Source organism: Thalia democratica, chromosome 6 (assembly GCF_965202585.1).
Source record: "Thalia democratica chromosome 6, ktThaDemo2.hap1.1, whole genome shotgun sequence".
NCBI classification, from domain to species: domain Eukaryota; kingdom Metazoa; phylum Chordata; class Thaliacea; order Salpida; family Salpidae; genus Thalia; species Thalia democratica.
In genome coordinates, this window is record NC_139170.1 from 4,929,790 (window position 1) to 4,949,734 (window position 19,945).

The window sequence follows — 19,945 nt, forward strand, 5'->3', positions numbered from 1 at the left end:
AAGTTGAGTGTTAACAGGTAAATACTTTCTGACATTTTAAGTTAAATATATATAAGTTTAAACTAGACCAAGACTTTATTTAAACAAATGTTTACAAAAAGTACAAGCTTCTTAAGTTTATTAGTTTTAAAATAGTGCTCTTTAAAATCATTCATAAACTATAAAGTTTTTAATGATAAACTTTAAGCATATGTGTTTTGTTTTGAAAACTTAAGCTATACTATTACAAAAATAAAACACTTGACTGTAACTTTAAGTAAATAAAAGCGTTTGACTTGATAAATTTTTTGCAGTTAGTTAGAGTTTAAATAAACTTTATAAAATTAAAGTTTTCAAATATGAAAGACATTTAAACAACTAAAATATTTAAACTTATAAAGAACAACTTGAAACTTTAATTAACGATTTTAATCAATATTTTAATTGATTCAAATCAATACTTAAAATTTAGTCGACTTCTTCAATTGTCGGTCCACCTGAAATTAATAAATTTATGTAAGTAACATTTAAATATTAACAACAAGTAAAATGTTTTACAACAAAGTTAATTATTATTTCTAAAAGATACTAACCTATCTTAATTATAAATATTGAATAAAACCGAAAATCTTTTTAGATAAGAGTATATAAATCAAAAAACACAAGAAAACTAAGATAATAGTAAACCAAAAAACACCAAAGATGTTTTCTCTAAAAGAGTAGCTACATTAATTTTTTTTTATAAAATTATGAACGTTAAATGTTCGTAACAAGTTAAAAAAAAAAAAAAAAGTTTCAAAAAAATGTTTAGAAAATTACCACTTTTTTATAGTTTTCGACCTGCTGATTGATTTAATTAATTCAAAATAAGCAAAGCTTGCGCCTAATTAAAAACTTTTGCTGCTGCATGTAAAGTCCGTAACAAATCAATCAAAATCTAGTTTATTCGTTTAAAGAAAAACCATTAAAGAGAAAACAATTAACAACCTGCCGATTGTTGCTGTTGACCACTCGAACCTCCTCCTCCTGTTGGTGGATTCGCTCCCTGATGAAGCTTCGACATGATCGGCATCGCCACCTGCTCCAGCTCCTTCCTCTTGTCTTCGTACTCGTCCTTCTCCGCTTGCTGGTTCTCATCCAACCAATCAATTATCTTTAAAAATTTAAAATTATAAAAAATTATTTATAACTGAAGTGGTAAGTTAGAAAGTAACTTAAACGTCTGTTATGAGCTAAGAATATTTTCTGACCTTGTATAAATGTAAGTAAGTTTTAAAGAATTTGTTGTGTTGAAGAGAATGTTGTTTAATCGAAGCTTTTTGCATGGGAATGGTGTAACTAAAATTAAACAGTCACCAAGGCTACTTATCAAAGCAAACTGCACAACTTGAAATGGTTTTTTAGCTTTTGATAATTCTACCAAAAACTAATTAAAATTGAAACATGACTTCTTTACAGCTGTATAATCTAACAACAAGATAAATAAGATTATTTTGAATATGTGATGTAAAATTTTTAAAACCTTTTGTAACTAAAGGATTATTTAAATAACAACAGATTAAAAAAAAACTTTAGTAAAACATACACAAAAAACAAAAACTCTTTATCCTTAGCAGAGGTTGTTTAAAACAATATAGATAAGTACAAATTAATTTCTAAAAAAAATTAAAACAAATCAGAACGGTCAGGCAAAGGTTAAAGCTTGCAATTGAGCCACAAAACTAAACAGATTATAAAATAAATACGATATCAATGATCGAAACAAACCTCTTTAGTCTTATTAGTGATTGCAAATCAATTAAAAAAATAGTTTAAACGAACATTTGATGTTAAAATATCTTTACCTTCAACAGTAAATAACCTAAAATACTGTAAACCTTTTTATTTAATTCAAAACATTCTAGAGTCAAACAACGGTTGAATTTTGCAGGTAAGTTTTATAGCGAAACAGATAAAACTTTAATACATCTAACCATACCTTTTTAGCTTGTTAGTGATTGTTAACTTTATTTAAAAAACAAAACAAATAGAGTTTTATGTGTAAGAACCTCTTTACCTCCGCAGTTATTTGCAAAAACTTAATAAAAACAAAACAGAACTTTCAATTATAAGTTAAAAATATACAATTCTTTCATAACAAAAACACCTTTACCCCTGTTGGTGATTGTCAGCTTGTCCTCATTGCTAAAATATACACACAAAACAAATACATCCAATAAAACCACTTTAGCCTTGTTGATGATTGTCAGCTTGTCCTCATTGCTAAAATATACACACAAAACAAATACATCCAATCAAACCTCTTTAGCCTTGTTGGTGATTGTCAGCTTGTCCTCATTGCTGAAATATGCACACAAAACAAATACATCCAATCAAACCTCTTTAGCCTTGTTGGTGATTGTCAGCTTGTCCTCATTGCTGAAATAATTCCTGCGATTTTTTAGTGAACTTTTTCTGGTGTTTTTTGTGCATATTATAAATTTTTTACATATTAGGAGAACAATATTTATTTTGATTAAAAGAAGTTTATAAATGTTGTTTTGTTGTTTGTTGTAAGGTTTTTTGCAGTCGCACAAAACTTCATTGTAAGAAGGTTCATAAGTTTACAAGAATTAAAGTTTTCATGTTATTGACAAAAAAAATTTGCACGCTAATTAATTTATAAAAATAAATTCGGATAGTGATTTAAAAACAGTTATGTGTAAAATCTTAATAGTTCTTTTATTACAAAGTAAATTAAGTTCTGTATAAATAGCCTCTCGAAAAAAACTAACACAGTAAAACCAAAAAAAAAATATGTACTTAAGTTTTTAAACTTACATTAGTCTTAGGTTCATGATTTGAATTAAATTATTAAACAATTAAAGTATTATTTCAAGTTACAATAGTGACTTTTTTGAAGAACTATTAAAAAAGAATGTTTAATAACAAAAATCACAAAAATTGAACAAAATGCATTTTTATTTGAATGCAACTTTAAGCGATGATGTTAATACTTAGCCGTAGGTGTTGAAATTTTTTACAGCATCCACTCAGCTTTTATTTCTTTTATACTTTTTTTTTGATATTGAATATTTTTGAACAATTTTTTATTAGATGCAAATTGCATTGCTTAATTAAGTGTTTATTTAAAAGTTTTAAATTAAACAAAAGCTTAGTTTTTATAAAGATCATATGTGCAAATATATAAAAAGTATACTTTAAGGTCACTTGGATTTACACATTTGCTAAGTCAGCAATATTTTTTCAAAACTTTTTTTTTATACCTTTATTTTAAAACCCACTTTTTATAACCCACCGTACCCACCAATGTTAGAAAATAATCAAAAAATATATTTTAAGAATAAAAATTAAAAATAATATGAAAAAAAAGATTTCTTTTTTATTGAATCAGCAAATATGCAAATAAGACTGACCTTTAAATCTACTAGCCCAAACGTATCATTAATATACATTTTTTTTAACTTTTATCCAAGTTATGATTACTCTAGCTAAGCATAAGTAGTAAGCTTTTTTTAAGCTTGATATATTATAAACGCCGTTCTACGATTTTTTACATCAAAAGTGAACAGATAGAAATTGGATGTGGATTAATTGTATACAATTTTTAGAATTCATAACAATTAATAAATAAAAGTTCTTGTGTTTATAACATTTCGTAAATATTGACCAAACTTTAAATAACTTAGCACTATTATTATGCTTATAAAACGCAAACAAATTAAAAACATACGTTAAGCAACTAAATACTTAAAGTAAGAGCATAACAAAAATGAATTAAGCTACTTTTAAAAATTAAGTAAAGTAACTCTTTTAGACAAATGTTAGTATATTTGTAAAACGAATAAACGAAAAACGTTGTGTACATATTAGCTGTAATATTTATAAATATTTAAATTTTTTCTCAAAGAAAATTATTTAAAATTACATGAAAAAGTTGTGAAATCAGGGTTGTAAGGTAAACTCAATAATCTCTCGCAGGTTCTTGGAGACTCAATTATCTCAATATGTTTAATTATCCGGAAGTTTTTTACAAACAACCTCTCGCAGGTTCTTGGAGACTCAGATCAAGCAGATGGAGAGGAACCTGGGCAAGTTCAAGAACCAGCAGCAGGCGGCCAACGACCCGGTCCTGCTGTCCATCAACTCCCAGCTGCTCAAGCACGAAGACCCGCCCGCCCAGGCCCCCCACATCACCTTCGACCCCGCCACGGGCACCTTCACCCAGGGGAACCACCGGAAGGAGGAACCGTTTCAGACGAGCCAGCACGAGGGGTACTTCAACCAGCAGCGGGCGAACAACTCCTACGGCCAGCACCTGCCCAGCATACCCGTGAACCAGTACCCGCATCAGAGGTTCAGGGGCGGCCAGGACCAGATGAACTACCTGCACGGCAAGCAGATTTACCACCAGAACGTCCAGATGCCGGCCAACCAACTGCAGTCCAATTTCCTCCTTCCCTCGCCTTCGTACGGGGACCCGGGCAAGAACATGGACCAGAGTGGTCAGCAGTGCCTGCCCAGCATCGGAGGATACGAGAACAAGAACGCGTCCCCACTGCAAGGTCAGTTTCTGAGGAACATTCCGCAGCCGGCGCCGCCCACCAGGATGGACCAATCGCGCGTAAGTACCAGAAAATCTTTGAACATGGTTTACGTAGACTGTGACAAGGACGATAGAAGTAGGGTCGAGCAAGGCAGCTGCAGCAGGGCCAAGACGGCCAGGTTCAGGCATAAGAGCCACAAGAGGGCGAACTCGCCGCCGGTTATTACCCTGTCGATTAACAGCAAGTCGGTTAAAAGCGACAACTCGACAGTTTCGAAAAGCGGGCAGAGTTAAAAAAAAGAAAGTTTTAAAGCAGTAACAAAAAAAAAATAGAAAATTCTATATGAGTAGTTTTATTTTTGGCTCTTTTCCGATTTAAGAAACTGTGTTGGTGCTTCAAGCTTGCGTTTATAAAAAACACTGTCTCAAAAAACATACTCTGCATGCTGCCTTGTTATACTTTTTTAATGTTTTGTTTTTATGGTACAAAGGTATTTTTATGTACAAAACTAGAAAAATTATAATCATTTTATCCTATTATTCTCTTAAAAACCATTTAAAAATAGATATTGGTTTAAAGCAGTTTTGAGTTCATAACAAATAAGCATATTAGTAAACTTTAAACAATTGTTTTAGGTACCTATTGGATACAATCAAAATAAATTCAATAACTATAATTGAAAAGTCAGCAAGTAAAAAGGTACAGGGTGACACCAAAAAAACATTCATCAGCTTAAGTTGAATAACGCTCCAACTAGTAAATCAGCTCTAACATTCAGTCAAACAAGTATAAACGCCAAAAAAGTGGTACGATTTGACTTCTAAGATGGCATGACCTATTGGAAAATTTAAGACACATGTTGGCAGAAGTCTACTTACATTTTTTTGGTCTGGTTAAATTAAACAACATACTCTTGGGAAAAACTTCTTGCAAAGTCCATAAGATAATTTAATCTTTTTGGTTCAATGACAAAAATTAGCTTTGACTAGTGACAATCAATAACGAACGGTATGTTGTGTTTGTTATGTGCTTAGCAATTTCCGAATAGCATATTGTCAATAAAGAAAGGTAGTTAGCTGTTTAAGCAGGACTATGCGACCCCCAAACATCAAATTAATAAATTTTATTGACAGACTGATTAGTTGTGGTCACCGTACTTACCAGCATTTTATGCTGAAGAGTCTTATATGTAGGGCTACCTTAACCTGGACTATACTAACGACCCCTAAAGTGTCTCTGATGTAAGAGCTACAGTTACAACAGAAATAGGTGAGATCCTCGGAAGAAAATCGGATGAAATTGCCGAAATGCTTGTCTATCGGATCTAAATGCTTGCATTGCGGAAAAACTAAATTCAAGTACATTTTGTGAGTGCCACTGAAACAAAGAAGTTTTGTGTACTTTAAAATCTCGAGCTGTTTGCAACACAGGAAGTAGCTGACGTCACTGAACTTTTGTTAAAATATTGATTAACTTTGGAAGTTGTGAAACTTTAAGTTACGACTGTTTTTTATTTTGTGTCACCCTGTAGCTTAGTCAGATAATAATACCTGACTATGACTTTCAATGTTAAATAATTACTTAAAACTAAATTAATGTTTAATTTTTCTCAAAATATTGCTACATAAGCTTTTATGAAAATAATCTAAGTTGTAAAGTAGCAGGTTGTATATAATTGAAACATTTTTTTTTAAATTTGTTAATTAATTGACTTAGTTCAAAAGTTTTTACGATTGTTTTGATGATGGTCTTAATAAAAAATATATTATTATTCATCTACAGCCTTTAAAATTAACTACAAATTCATGATTTGAAAACCAATTTTGCTGTTTAACTTTGATTTTTATCTTCCAATAAGTTGCAAAACCTTGTGAAAGATTACATATTCAAAAATTTTATGTGAATGAGTTTGTTTTTCTTTGTTAATCATTAAATTAGAATAAAATTTTTAGTGAGCTTTAAAATAGATTTAAAATGTTTTGTGTTTCTTTATCTTGAAAGTGGCTTGTTGTTTTAAATACTCTTCGTTTAATTAAAACCTCAAAAACACTTTAGTTTGTCTAAATTTTTGTTTAGTTTAAATCAATTTGAAAACTTTTAGTTTTGAAGAAAAATATTAGACTATTGCACTAACTTTCATAAAAATAAAAAGTTTGTATTTTGTGTTTATCAAATAAAACAATGCACCACATATACCTATACAGTTTTGTTTCAGAAGAAGCAATGAGTATTAACAGGTAAATACTTTCTGACATTTTAAATTAAATATATTTAGTTATAAACTTGACCAAGACTTTATTTAAACAACTGTTTACAAACAATACAAGCTTCTTAAGTTTATTATTTTAAAAACAGTGCACTTTAAAATTATTAATATAAACTATAGCGTTTTTAATGATAAACAAGCATATGTGTTTTGCTTTGAAAACTTAAGCTATACTATTACAAAAATAAAACACTTGACTATAACTTTAGGTAAATAAAAGCGTTTGACTTGATAAAATTTTTGCAGTTAGTTAGAATTTAAATAAACTTTATAACATTAAATTTTTCAAACATGAAAGACATTTAAACGACTAAAATATTTACACTTATAAAGAGCAACTTGAAATTTAAATTAAGGTAACTAATTTTAATCAATTTTCAAAATTTAGTCGACTTCTTCAATTGTCGGTCCACCTGAAATTAATAAATGTATGTAAGTAACATTTGAATATTAACGACAAGTAAAATGTTTTACGAAAAAAATAATTATTATTTGTAAAAGATATTAATTGATTTTAGTTATAAATTTTTAATAAAACCGAAACTCTTTTTAGATAAGAGTCTATAAATCAAAATATACAAGAAAATTAAGATAATAGTAAATCAAAAACACCAAAGATATTTTCTCTAAAAGAGTAGCTACATTTGTTTTTTTCAATAAAATTATGAACATTTAAAGTTAGTAAGTTAAATAAAGTATTAACAGTTTCAAAAAAAAAAGTTTCAAAAATTTTCACTTTTTTCTAACCTACTGGTTGATTTTATTTAGTTAAATTAAGCAAAGCTTGCGCCTAATTAAAAACTTTTGCTGTTGCATGTAAAGTCCGTAACAAATCAAAAAAAATCAAGTTTATTTGTTCAAAGAAAGACCATTAAAGAGAAAATAAATTTTCAGTTAAATAAAAAAAAAAAAGTTTCAAAAAAATGTTTAAAAAATTAACACTTTTTTATAATTTTTGTTCTGCTGATTGATTTAGTTTAGTTCAATTAAGCAAAGCTTGCGCCTAATTAAAAACTTTTGCTGTTGCATGTAAAGTCCGTAACAAGTTAAACAAAATAAAGTTTATTCGTTTTAAGAAAAACCATTGAAGAGAAAATAATATTTCAACCTGCCGATTGCTGACCTCCCGCTCCTCCTGATGGCGGATTCGCTCCCTGATGGAGCTTCGACATGATCGGCATCGCCACCTGCTCCAGCTCCTTCCTCTTGTCCTCGTACTCGTCCTTCTCCGCTTGCTGGTTCTCATCCAACCAATCGATTATCTTTAGAAATTGTATTACGTTTAAAACCATGGGAAAGTGTGTTTGTAACTGAAGCTTTTTGATTTCTGAGTTTAAAAGTAGTTTAAACGTCTCTTGGAAGCTGCAATAAGTTTTTGCATGGGCATGGTGTAACTAAAATTATACAGTCACCATTGCAACTTATCAAAGCAAATTGCACAACATAAAACCGTTTTTCAGCTTTTGCTATTTTAACCAAAAACTAATGATAATTGAAACAGAGTTTCTTCAGAGCTGTGTAATCAAACAACAAGATAAATAAGATTATTTAAAATTTGTGATGTAAATTTTTTTTAACCTTTTGTAACTAAAAGCTTATTTAAAAAACAACAGATTAAATAAAAACTTAAGTAAAACATACACACAAAACAAATACTCGTTAGCCTTAGCAGCGGTTGTTTAAAACAATATAGATAAAAGTCAATTGATTTCTAAAAAAAATTAAAACAAATCAGAACGGTCAGGAAAAGGTTAAAGCTTGCAATTGAGCCACAAAACTTAACAAATTATGAACTAAATACGTCATCAATGATCGAATCAAACCTCTTAAGTCTTATTAGTGATGCAAATCAATTAAAAAAAAGTTTAAACAAACATTTGATGTTAAAATACCTTTACCTTCAAAAGTAAATAACCTCAAATACCGTAAATCTTTTTATATTTATATGATTCAAAACATTCTAGAGTCAAACAACGGTAGAAATTTGTAAGTAAGTTTTGAAGCGAAACAGATAAAAACTTTAATACATCTTAACATACCTTTTTAGCTTGTTAGTGATTGTTAACTTTACTTAAAAAACAAAATAAACAGAATTTTATGTGCAAGAACTACTTTACCTTCGCAGTTATTAGTAAAAACTTTAAAAAAACACACAACTTTCAATTATAAGTTAAAACAAGTCTTTCATAACAAAAACCTCTTTAGCCTTGTTGGTGATTGCCAGCTTGTCCTCATTGCTGAAACATACACACAAAACAAATACATCCAATCAAACCTCTTTAGCCTTGTTGGTGATTGTCAGCTTGCCCTCATTGCTGAAATATACACACAAAACAAATACATCCAATCAAACCTCTTTAGCCTTGTTGGTGATTGTTAGCTTGTCCTCATTGCTAAAACATACACACAAAACAAATACATCCAATCAAACCTCTTTAGCCTTGTTGGTGATTGTCAGCTTGTCCTCATTGCTAAATTATGCACACAAAACAAATACATCCAATCAAACCTCTTTAGCCTTGTTGGTGATTGTCAGCTTGTCCTCATTGCTGAAATACACACACAAAACAAATACATTCAATCAAACCTCTTTAGCCTTGTTGGTGATTGCCAGCTTTTCCTCATTGCTAAAATATACACACAAAACAAATACATCCAATCAAACCTCTTTAGCCTTGTTGGTGATTGTCAGCTTGTCCTCATTGCTGAAATATACACACAAAACAAATACATCCAATCAAACCTCTTTAGCCTTGTTGGTGATTGTCAGCTTGTCCTCATTGCTAAATTATGCACATAAACAAATACATCCAATCAAACCTCTTTAGCCTTGTTGGTGATTGTCAGCTTGTCCTCATTGCTAAATTATGCACATAAATAAATACATCCAATCAAACCTCTTTAGCCTTGTTGGTGATTGTCAGCTTGCCCTCATTGCTAAAATATACACACAAAACAAATACATCCAATCAAACCTCTTTAGCCTTGTTGGTGATTGTCAGCTTGTCCTCATTGCTAAATTATGCACATAAATAAATACATCCAATCAAACCTCTTTAGCCTTGTTGGTGATTGTCAGCTTGTCCTCATTGCTAAAATATACACACAAAACAAATACACCAAATCAAACCTCTTTAGCCTTGTTGGTGATTGTCAGCTTGTCCTCATTGCTAAAATATGCACACAAAACAAATACATCCAATAAAACCTCTTTAGCCTTGTTGGTGATTGCCAGCTTGTCCTCATTGCTAAATTATGCACATAAATAAATACATCCAATCAAACCTCTTTGGCCTTGTTGGTGATTGTCAGCTTGCCCTCATTGCTAAAATATACACACAAAACAAATACATCCAATCAAACCTCTTTAGCCTTGTTGGTGATTGTCAGCTTGTCCTCATTGCTAAATTATGCACATAAATAAATACATCCAATCAAACCTCTTTGGCCTTGTTGGTGATTGTCAGCTTGCCCTCATTGCTAAAATATACACACAAAACAAATACATCCAATCAAACCTCTTTAGCCTTGTTGGTGATTGTCAGCTTGTCCTCATTGCTAAATTATGCACATAAATAAATACATCCAATCAAACCTCTTTGGCCTTGTTGGTGATTGTCAGCTTGCCCTCATTGCTAAAATATACACACAAAACAAATACATCCAATCAAACCTCTTTAGCCTTGTTGGTGATTGTCAGCTTGTCCTCATTGCTGAAATATACACACAAAACAAATACATCCAATCAAACCTCTTTGGCCTTGTTGGTGATTGCCAGCTTGTCCTCATTGTTAAAATATACACACAAAACAAATACATCCAATCAAACCTCTTTAGCCTTGTTGGTGATTGCCAGCTTTTCCTCATTGCTAAAATATGCACACAAAACAAATACATCCAATCAAACCTCTTTAGCCTTGTTGGTGATTGCCAGCTTTTCCTCATTGCTAAAATATGCACACAAAACAAACACATCCAATCAAACCTCTTTAGCCTTGTTGGTGATTGTCAGCTTGCCCTCATTGCTAAAATATACACACTAAACAAATACATCCAATCAAACCTCTTTAGCCTTGTTGGTGATTGTCAGCTTGCCCACATTGCTGAAATATACACACTAAACAAATACATCCAATCAAACCTCTTTAGCCTTGTTGGTGATTGCCAGCTTTTCCTCATTGCTAAAATATGCACACAAAACAAACACATCCAATCAAACCTCTTTAGCCTTGTTGGTGATTGTCAGCTTGCCCACATTGCTGAAATATACACACTAAACAAATACATCCAATCAAACCTCTTTAGCCTTGTTGGTGATTGTCAGCTTGTCCTCATTGCTAAAATATATGCACAAAACAAATACATCCAATCAAACCTCTTTAGCCTTGTTGGTGATTGTCAGCTTGCCCTCATTGCTGAAATATATGCACAAAACAAATACATCCAATCAAACCTCTTTAGCCTTGTTGGTGATTGCCAGCTTGCCTTCATTGCTAAAATATACACACAAAACAAATACATCCAATCAAACCTCTTTAGCCTTGTTGGTGATTGTCAGCTTGCCCTCATTGCTGAAATATACACACAAAACAAATACATCCAATCAAACCTCTTTAGCCTTGTTGGTGATTGTCAGCTTGCCCTCATTGCTGAAATATACACACAAAACAAATACATCCAATCAAACCTCTTTAGCCTTGTTGGTGATTGTCAGCTTGTCCTCATTGCTGAAATATACACACAAAACAAATACATTCAATCAAACCTCTTTAGCCTTGTTGGTGATTGTCGGCTTGTCCTCATTGCTAAAATATGCACACAAAACAAATACATCCAATCAAACCTCTTTAGCCTTGTTGGTGATTGTCAGCTCGTCCTCATTGCTGAAATACACACACAAAACAAATACATCCAATCAAACCTCTTTGGCCTTGTTGGTGATTGTCAGCTTGCCCTCATTGCTAAAATATACACACAAAACAAATACATCCAATCAAACCTCTTTAGCCTTGTTGGTGATTGTCGGCTTGTCCTCATTGCTAAAATATACACACAAAACAAATACATCCAATCAAACCTCTTTAGCCTTGTTGGTGATTGCCAGCTTGCCCTCATTGCTGAAATATACACACAAAACAAATACATCCAATCAAACCTCTTTAGCCTTGTTGGTGATTGCCAGCTTGCCCTCATTGCTAAAATCCACACACAAAACAAATACATCCAATCAAACCTCTTTAGCCTTGTTGGTGATTGTCGGCTTGTCCTCATTGCTAAAATATACACACAAAACAAATACATCCAATCAAACCTCTTTAGCCTTGTTGGTGATTGTCAACTTGTCCTCATTGCTAAAATATGCACACAAAACAAATACATCCAATCAAACCTCTTTAGCCTTGTTGGTGATTGTCAGCTTGTCCTCATTGCTGAAATATACACACAAAACAAATACATCCAATCAAACCTCTTTAGCCTTGTTGGTGATTGCCAGCTTGCCCTCATTGCTGAAATATACACACAAAACAAATACATCCAATCAAACCTCTTTAGCCTTGTTGGTGATTGCCAGCTTGCCCTCATTGCTAAAATCCACACACAAAACAAATACATCCAATCAAACCTCTTTAGCCTTGTTGGTGATTGTCGGCTTGTCCTCATTGCTAAAATATACACACAAAACAAATACATCCAATCAAACCTCTTTAGCCTTGTTGGTGATTGTCAACTTGTCCTCATTGCTAAAATATGCACACAAAACAAATACATCCAATCAAACCTCTTTAGCCTTGTTGGTGATTGTCGGCTTGTCCTCATTGCTAAAATATACACACAAAACAAATACATCCAATCAAACCTCTTTAGCCTTGTTGGTGATTGCCAGCTTGCCCTCATTGCTGAAATATACACACAAAACAAATACATCCAATCAAACCTCTTTAGCCTTGTTGGTGATTGCCAGCTTGCCCTCATTGCTAAAATCCACACACAAAACAAATACATCCAATCAAACCTCTTTAGCCTTGTTGGTGATTGTCGGCTTGTCCTCATTGCTAAAATATACACACAAAACAAATACATCCAATCAAACCTCTTTAGCCTTGTTGGTGATTGTCAACTTGTCCTCATTGCTAAAATATGCACACAAAACAAATACATCCAATCAAACCTCTTTAGCCTTGTTGGTGATTGTCGGCTTGTCCTCATTGCTAAAATATACACACAAAACAAATACATCCAATCAAACCTCTTTAGCCTTGTTGGTGATTGTCAACTTGTCCTCATTGCTAAAATATGCACACAAAACAAATACATCCAATCAAACCTCTTTAGCCTTGTTGGTGATTGTCAGCTTGTCCTCATTGCTAAAATCCACACACAAAACAAATACATCCAATCAAACCTCTTTAGCCTTGTTGGTGATTGTCGGCTTGTCCTCATTGCTAAAATATACACACAAAACAAATACATCCAATCAAACCTCTTTAGCCTTGTTGGTGATTGTCAACTTGTCCTCATTGCTAAAATATACACGCAAAACGAATACATCCAATCAAACCTCTTTAGCCTTGTTGGTGATTGTCATCTTGTCCTCATTGCTGATCTTGTCCTTCACCTGTTCATCGTCCACCGATTGCTTCAGGTTGAACGCGTAGCTCTCCAGCTCGTTCTTGCTCCCGATCCGCTCCCGCTCCTTGTCGTCCTGCTCCTTGTACTTCTCCGCGTCGTTCACCATCCGCTCGATGTCGTCCTTCGACAATCGACCTGAAAATGAATTTATTTAGTAAATTGTTGATCAGGTGCAAAAATTTTTTCTGATTATTATTCAAATTTTTGTGCAAAAACTACACGTGATTGTTGTCGATGGATAAAGCCTTACATGTTTGTAAAAGTGTACAGAATGAGATTAAGTAAAACAATATAGACATTAAGAACAAATCATTAGAACTGAACATTTAATCACTATAACGTGGTGAAATTCGTTTTAAATATAAAGTTATTCCACAAAATATACTTTTTTATTGAAAAAACCGATTTTTTCTACCTAATAAAAAAAGTTTTGTTAAACTTCACCTTTCTTTTAAAGCATAAAAGCATATCCTAACTCTTGTAATTTAGAATTAATTTTTTATTAAAAAAAAGTGTTTATGTTTATCAGATTGTAGAACAATTATTACATCGTTGTGTATATATTAAAAACTTGTTAATGTTTACAGATTTATCTAACTATAAACTTTTATACCTTTGTCGTTGGTGATTGTTATTTTGTTTTCTTTTCCGGTCGACTTGTCCGCTGCAGTGACGTTCAGTATTCCGTTTGCGTCGATGTCGAAAGTGACGTCGATTTGGGGGACTCCCCTCGGAGCCGGGGGAATTCCCGAAAGTTCGAACTTTCCCAGGTGGTTGTTGTCCTTCGTCATCGCCCTTTCTCCTTCAAACACCTTCGGAAAATAATATTCAAGCGTTTGTGTTTATTTACCATTTAAAAATATAGTTTGTTATTAAAAAATTGATTTTAGTTACAAATTTTTTGTAAAGCCCTCTTATACATGCCAGCTATTGACAAACATGCCGTTTGAATAATTAAGAGAAAAAATAGGCAAGAACAAACAATGATACATTTTCCAGTTTTTAAATGAGTTGTTCAACGTTCATGATTATACCAAGGCTAAACAAGTTTGGTAAAATTCATAAACTTTAAAAATATCGGCACACAGCTAAAATAACTGAAAACTTGGAAAATAAAATAATAATAAGTATAACTATAACAAATATATATAACAATAACATACATATATATAATATATATATAATATATTTACAGCTAAAAGGCACTTTTATTTAATATAAAACGAAACGAACCTGTATGAGTACACCAGGCTGGTTGTCGGAGTAGGTGGTGAAGGTCCTGGACTGTTTGGTGGGCACGGTGGTGTTCCTGTTGATCAGGGCGGTCATCACCCCGCCCGCCGTTTCGATTCCCAGCGAGAGGGGCGCCACGTCGAGAAGGAGGAGGCTTTCGACTGAAGAAAAAATATTAAATAAACTTTTAAAAGTATTTGCTTAAAATAAGCTGTTTCTCAAAATCATAACATTGCTTTCGATTTAAATTAGAGTTTGCTGTAGTGAACTTCGAGTTGTTATAAGTTTAAAAATGCGTGAAACTTAAACGTGGCGCAAATACTGAAACTAAAAAAATGCAAGCATTAAATGAACTACTAGTAAAAAAGTATGTACAAGAGTATGTTCACGGGTGTTTAAGAGTGGGTGATACAGCAAAGATTACGTATACAGTTACAACTTTTAAAGTGTTTTTATTAATTGGCAAGCATGAACTTATTTACTTTCATATAAAACAATTTTTTTATATAAAAACACCAAAAAAATATGGAAACATTATAGTGAGTGACCACTGTTTCAAACAGTTGAACAGCTATGTTTTAATGGCAACTTTTCTTTGCCTTTTAATCTTTAAAATTAAAACAATTCTGTGCAACTTCTGTGCACTTCACCACCTGCAGCGTCGGTGTTTCCCGACAATATCGCCGCCTGGACCGCAGCCCCGTACGCGACCGCCTCATCCGGGTTGATGGACTTGTTCAGCTCCTTGCCGTTGAAAAAGTCCCTAAGCAGGGACTGGATCTTCGGGATGCGGGTGGAGCCCCCGACCAGCACGACTTCGTTGATCTGTTGGAATTGATGTTGGTTTGTTTCTTTGTAAAGGAATAGCACGAGGGTGATACTAAAGTTTTATAAATTTTGACTAAACTTTAGTATGGCAAATTCAAGTCGTCCGCAACAAGGAAATAGTCTCTATTAGTGTTTTATAATTTTTTAATTTAAAATTAAATTTAAGATATTCAAGTAGGCCGCAATCAAGAAATATGAAGGATTACTTAGCTCGCTTAATCATGTACTCACTGATTTAAGTTTGTAATGAACACGTTTTCTTAAAAAAACTGTACTTACAACTAAAATTAAAAAGTTATTTTGAAGTACTGCTTTTAAAATTGTTTCTTTAAAAATTTTGGTTTGACTAATGAAAAATTTGCAGTAAAAAAATGTTTACAAATTATAAAACAGTAACTACAAACTGTACCTGGTCTTTGCTGTACTTGGCATCCTTGAGAGCGGTTTCCACCGGATCCATGGTCGTCTTGAACAAGTCTCCACAGAGCTCTTCGAATCTTGCGCGAGTGATTGAAGTGTAAAAATCGATACCTTTGAAAAATAAAAGAGCGTAAAGTTAATAATTTAATAGCCACTTTAAAAAATGAAAAATGAACAAAACAAAACACATTGTGTACTTAAGCTTTTTAACTTAGCAAGCTTTGTTATGTACAATATAACAGAAATGCATATTGTGTTCAACAAAATTGTCAGAATAAAATTTCAAAACTTTCTTGTTATCAAGCATAACATACGAGTTGACATGGACTTCTTTGTTGGTTGCATGACAGCTTTACAAAAATTTACAAAAAAAAAAGTTCTAAAAACACAATCGCTTAAATAATTACCTCATCAGTTTTTAAAAATAGGTATTAATACATTTCACACTCAATAAAATTTCAAACCTTCAAAGAGCGAGTCGATCTCGATGGCGGCTTGCGCGGAGGAGGAAACGGTCCTCTTCGCTCTCTCGCAAGCCGTCCTCAGCCTCCTCAGCGCCCTCTTGTTGTTCGAGATGTCCTTCTTGTGCTTCCTCTTGAACTCCTTGATGAAGTGCGCCACCAGCCGGTTGTCGAAATCCTCGCCTGTGTTACGTCATAACGTGGTAACGAGCTAACCAGCTACTTATAATACTTTCATGGTATTTTATTGTTGTTTTATCAATCATTGATTATCCTTGCTTGTGTTACGTCATTATGTTAGCTCTTTCTAACATTTTTATAATGCGTTATGATAAACAAGAAAAAATATTAAAGCGTTTTAAGCAATAGGTTTTTATAATTAAAACAAGTATATGCAAAGCCGGTTGCAGAGTTAATAAAAGTAAGTGCTAATACATGATTAAAAAACCTTAACTGGTTGGTTTTTAGCAAAAAATAACTATTAATGAGATAGAATTATATATTACTAATTTAAGATATACTGAAAACAGCTGCAAGAAAAGTTTTTTTTTAACATAACTTAAAATGTATTTATTTTTTTTTGAAAACGATTTTGCAAAAAGTATAAGAAAAATTTGCTTTAGCTACGTAAATATCGACGTAAACGAGTTTTAAATTTTGCTTAAGATTAAAATACAAACCTCCAAGATGGGTATTACCCGAAGTCGATTTAACTTCGAATATTCCGTCTTCAATTGTCAGAATTGAAACGTCAAAGGTGCCACCTCCCAAGTCGAATATCAACACGTTTTTCTCTTGACCCACCTGTTTGTTTTAATTAAAATTTTCCTTAGTGATTTATGTTTTATTTTTGAGTCATAAAAAGTTAAGGTTGTTCAACTATATTTATATTTATTGATACCTTCATAACAATAAAAGATAACTAAACTAAAACAAATTGTAAGCCAGATAAATTATATCTACAAGAAATACTTGAAAAAAACTTTAAGCGTTATTGAAAAATATATCAAAGTGTCCTTGTTATTGAAACAGTTGCGCTAACTTTCTATATAAAAAATCGTAGAAAAAATTTAAGAACAACTAAAAAAAAAAACAAATCACCTTTTTATCGAGTCCGTAGGCGATTGCGGCTGCAGTTGGCTCATTTATGATCCTCAGAATGTTCAGACCTGATAAAATATAAAAAAATTAAATCAAAACATTTAAATTATATACAATTAATTTAAGTTTACTGAATGTGATATTCTCAATGAACTATTTTAATTAAAATTATAATACAAATTTTCAAGATTAAGTTTAAACATTGCTTGGTATAACATTATTTTGATTGAAACATATACGTTAGAGTTGTCAATTCTCGATTAGAGAAGAAGAAGAGACAACATATGCATTACTGTTTAAGCTTATCAACTTCAGCGCTACATGAACAACAGTATAAAACGTATTTTGACGCAACAACGGAAACCTGATATGGTTCCCGCGTCCTTGGTGGCCTGCCGCTGCGAGTCGTTGAAGTAGGCGGGCACGGTGACCACGGCGTCGTTGATCTGCTTGCCAAGGTACGCCTCGGCGGTCTCCTTCATCTTCAACAGCACCATGGAGCTGATCTCCTCCGGGAAGAACTTCTTGTTCTCTCCCTTCAATGTGATGGACAGTCGTGAACATTTTTTAAATATTGAAAAAATTGACTTTAAACTAAATGTTTTACAGTCTAAGTAAGGTATTCAAGCTTGTGGTGCTACTGTTATGGGCTTTATCTCAAACTCATAATACTTTATACAGTACTCTTACAAAGACTTTTTTGTTGCTATTAATTATTAAACTTGTTGCTATAATTTTTTTATGATTTAACAGACATTTTTTACAATCTAATGGAGTTACTATAAACTTTTTGCATTTAACCTGTATTTAGATTACTACAAATAAATTTTAAAAGGTATTTAATTACAAAGCAACCCACTTTGAATTCAACTTGAACTTTTGGTTTTGAACTTTCGTTGACGACTTTAAATGGCCAGTGTTTCATGTCGTCTTGTATTGTTTGATCAGAGTAGCTTCTTCCAATCAGCCTCTTTGCGTCTTTTCATTTAAAGTTTGTCATTTTAAAAACTCAAATTAGAATTAGAACATTTATAACAAAACATAGATTATAGAAGTTATTAACTGACACACATTCTTTGTTATATAAACACTAATATATATTTTTACGGCTGTTAAGGTACACTTATAAGATTAGAAATGCGGTATCAAAACAAAAAGTTTTAATAAGTTCAGTTTAACTTAAAACTCTCAACTCACCAAATATGGTGTTGACGGGGTTCATAGCCACCTGGTTTTTAGCAGCATCTCCGATCAGTCTCTCAGTATCGGTGAAAGCGACGTAGCTGGGTGTTGTTCTGTTACCTTGGTCGTTAGCAATGATTTCAACCTACATAACATATAAATTTCAATAGATGAACTTTCATATATTAAACTTTCGCATGTGTATACGTAAACTGTAATTATAATATATAAAAGCGGAAAAAGTTTTAGTTTGGAGTCCTAAATAGCGTGGAAGTTGTTTAGATTTATTATTTAATGTTTACAAAGCGAGAGATTAATTAAGCTTCTTGTTAAAAAAACGCTTGTTTATATTTTAAACGCGTTTTTATTGTAAGAATATTTGTATAGTTCAATTATAATCGTCATTGCATTAAATATACTTAATAAAGCGCAGTTCATATATACTTATTGTCAACTAAGTTATTAAACTAATACACACCAAAAAGCTTTGGTTACGTATAAGGTTGGTAAAAAGGCTGATACTCTAAAATGAGCGACAAAAATATGAAGTATTATAAACTTGTAGACTTTGCATATAATTTAAATCTAAAACTTTAAAACTAACATTTAATATGTTTTACAATCGTTACTTGTTTCTCTTCAAACACCGTTTTTGAATTCTAATTTAGATAACTTTTTACTATGTTCAATTTAAGTTTTTGCTTTAGAGTGAATGAAATTTTTCAAATTAAGTTGTCGCTTTTAAGCACTAATAAATGTTTCACAAAAACAGTAAAAACGTCTAAAAAAACAACGCGCATCAATTTAGTAATCAGCTTTTTCAAACAAACTAAATATCAACTTCAGTATACTTTAACTACTTAACTATAAACTTTAACAAAAATACTAACCTTTCCGTGTTGGAAAACCCCAACACAAGAATAAGTTGTTCCCAAATCGATTCCTACGGCTGTAGCCATCGTAATTATTCTACTGTTTACTTCTAAATAAATTTCAATAATTGTTATTAAGTTTACTTTAATGTTTTTATTTTATTATAATATCACTTTTGATCTAAAACAAAAAGTTTATAGATTTAATGTAATATAAGACTTGTCCCTTAACTATTCTCACTAAAACTAATTTTGTTTAATTTTATAGAAATCAACATTACAAAATAAGTATAACAAAGTTTAAAAACATTGATAAAAATGTAAAACAAAAATAATATTTTCTTACAAAGCATTTAGATTTAGAATATAACATAAATCTGCTACTATGAAAATTATATAAATCAGTTAGTTCTGTTCAATTAGATT

At 31.9% G+C, this 19,945-nt stretch overlaps 1 protein-coding gene across 1 annotated transcript; it reads right to left on the reverse strand.

Annotated features, from left to right (window-relative positions):
* Positions 1–6,849: 6,849 nt before the first annotated feature.
* On the reverse strand, positions 6,850–19,625 carry LOC145837908 (heat shock cognate 71 kDa protein-like). Its single transcript, XM_082945396.1, has 14 exons — positions 19,538–19,625; positions 18,663–18,792; positions 18,325–18,443; positions 17,830–18,001; positions 17,466–17,533; positions 17,045–17,168; positions 16,368–16,547; positions 15,893–16,014; positions 15,309–15,480; positions 14,656–14,816; positions 14,036–14,234; positions 13,352–13,557; positions 7,901–8,054; positions 6,850–7,205 (listed from the first exon to the last, which is right to left on the reverse strand). Exons 1-14 carry the CDS (start codon positions 19,604–19,606, stop codon positions 7,177–7,179), a joined length of 1,905 nt encoding a protein of 634 aa, XP_082801522.1. The 5' UTR covers positions 19,607–19,625; the 3' UTR covers positions 6,850–7,176.
* Between the last annotated feature and the right edge of the window lie 320 nt (positions 19,626–19,945).

Coding starts and splice junctions, on each gene's coding strand:
- LOC145837908 (XM_082945396.1), bottom strand. CDS start 19,606: ATGGCTACAGCCGTAGGAATCGATTTGGGAACAACTTATTCTTGTGTT. Junction 18,444..18,662: donor CCCCGTCAACACCATATTTG/GTGAGTTGAGAG, acceptor TTAAATGAAAAG/ACGCAAAGAGGCTGATTGGA. Junction 14,817..15,308: donor GGGAAACACCGACGCTGCAG/GTGGTGAAGTGC, acceptor TTTTTTCTTCAG/TCGAAAGCCTCCTCCTTCTC.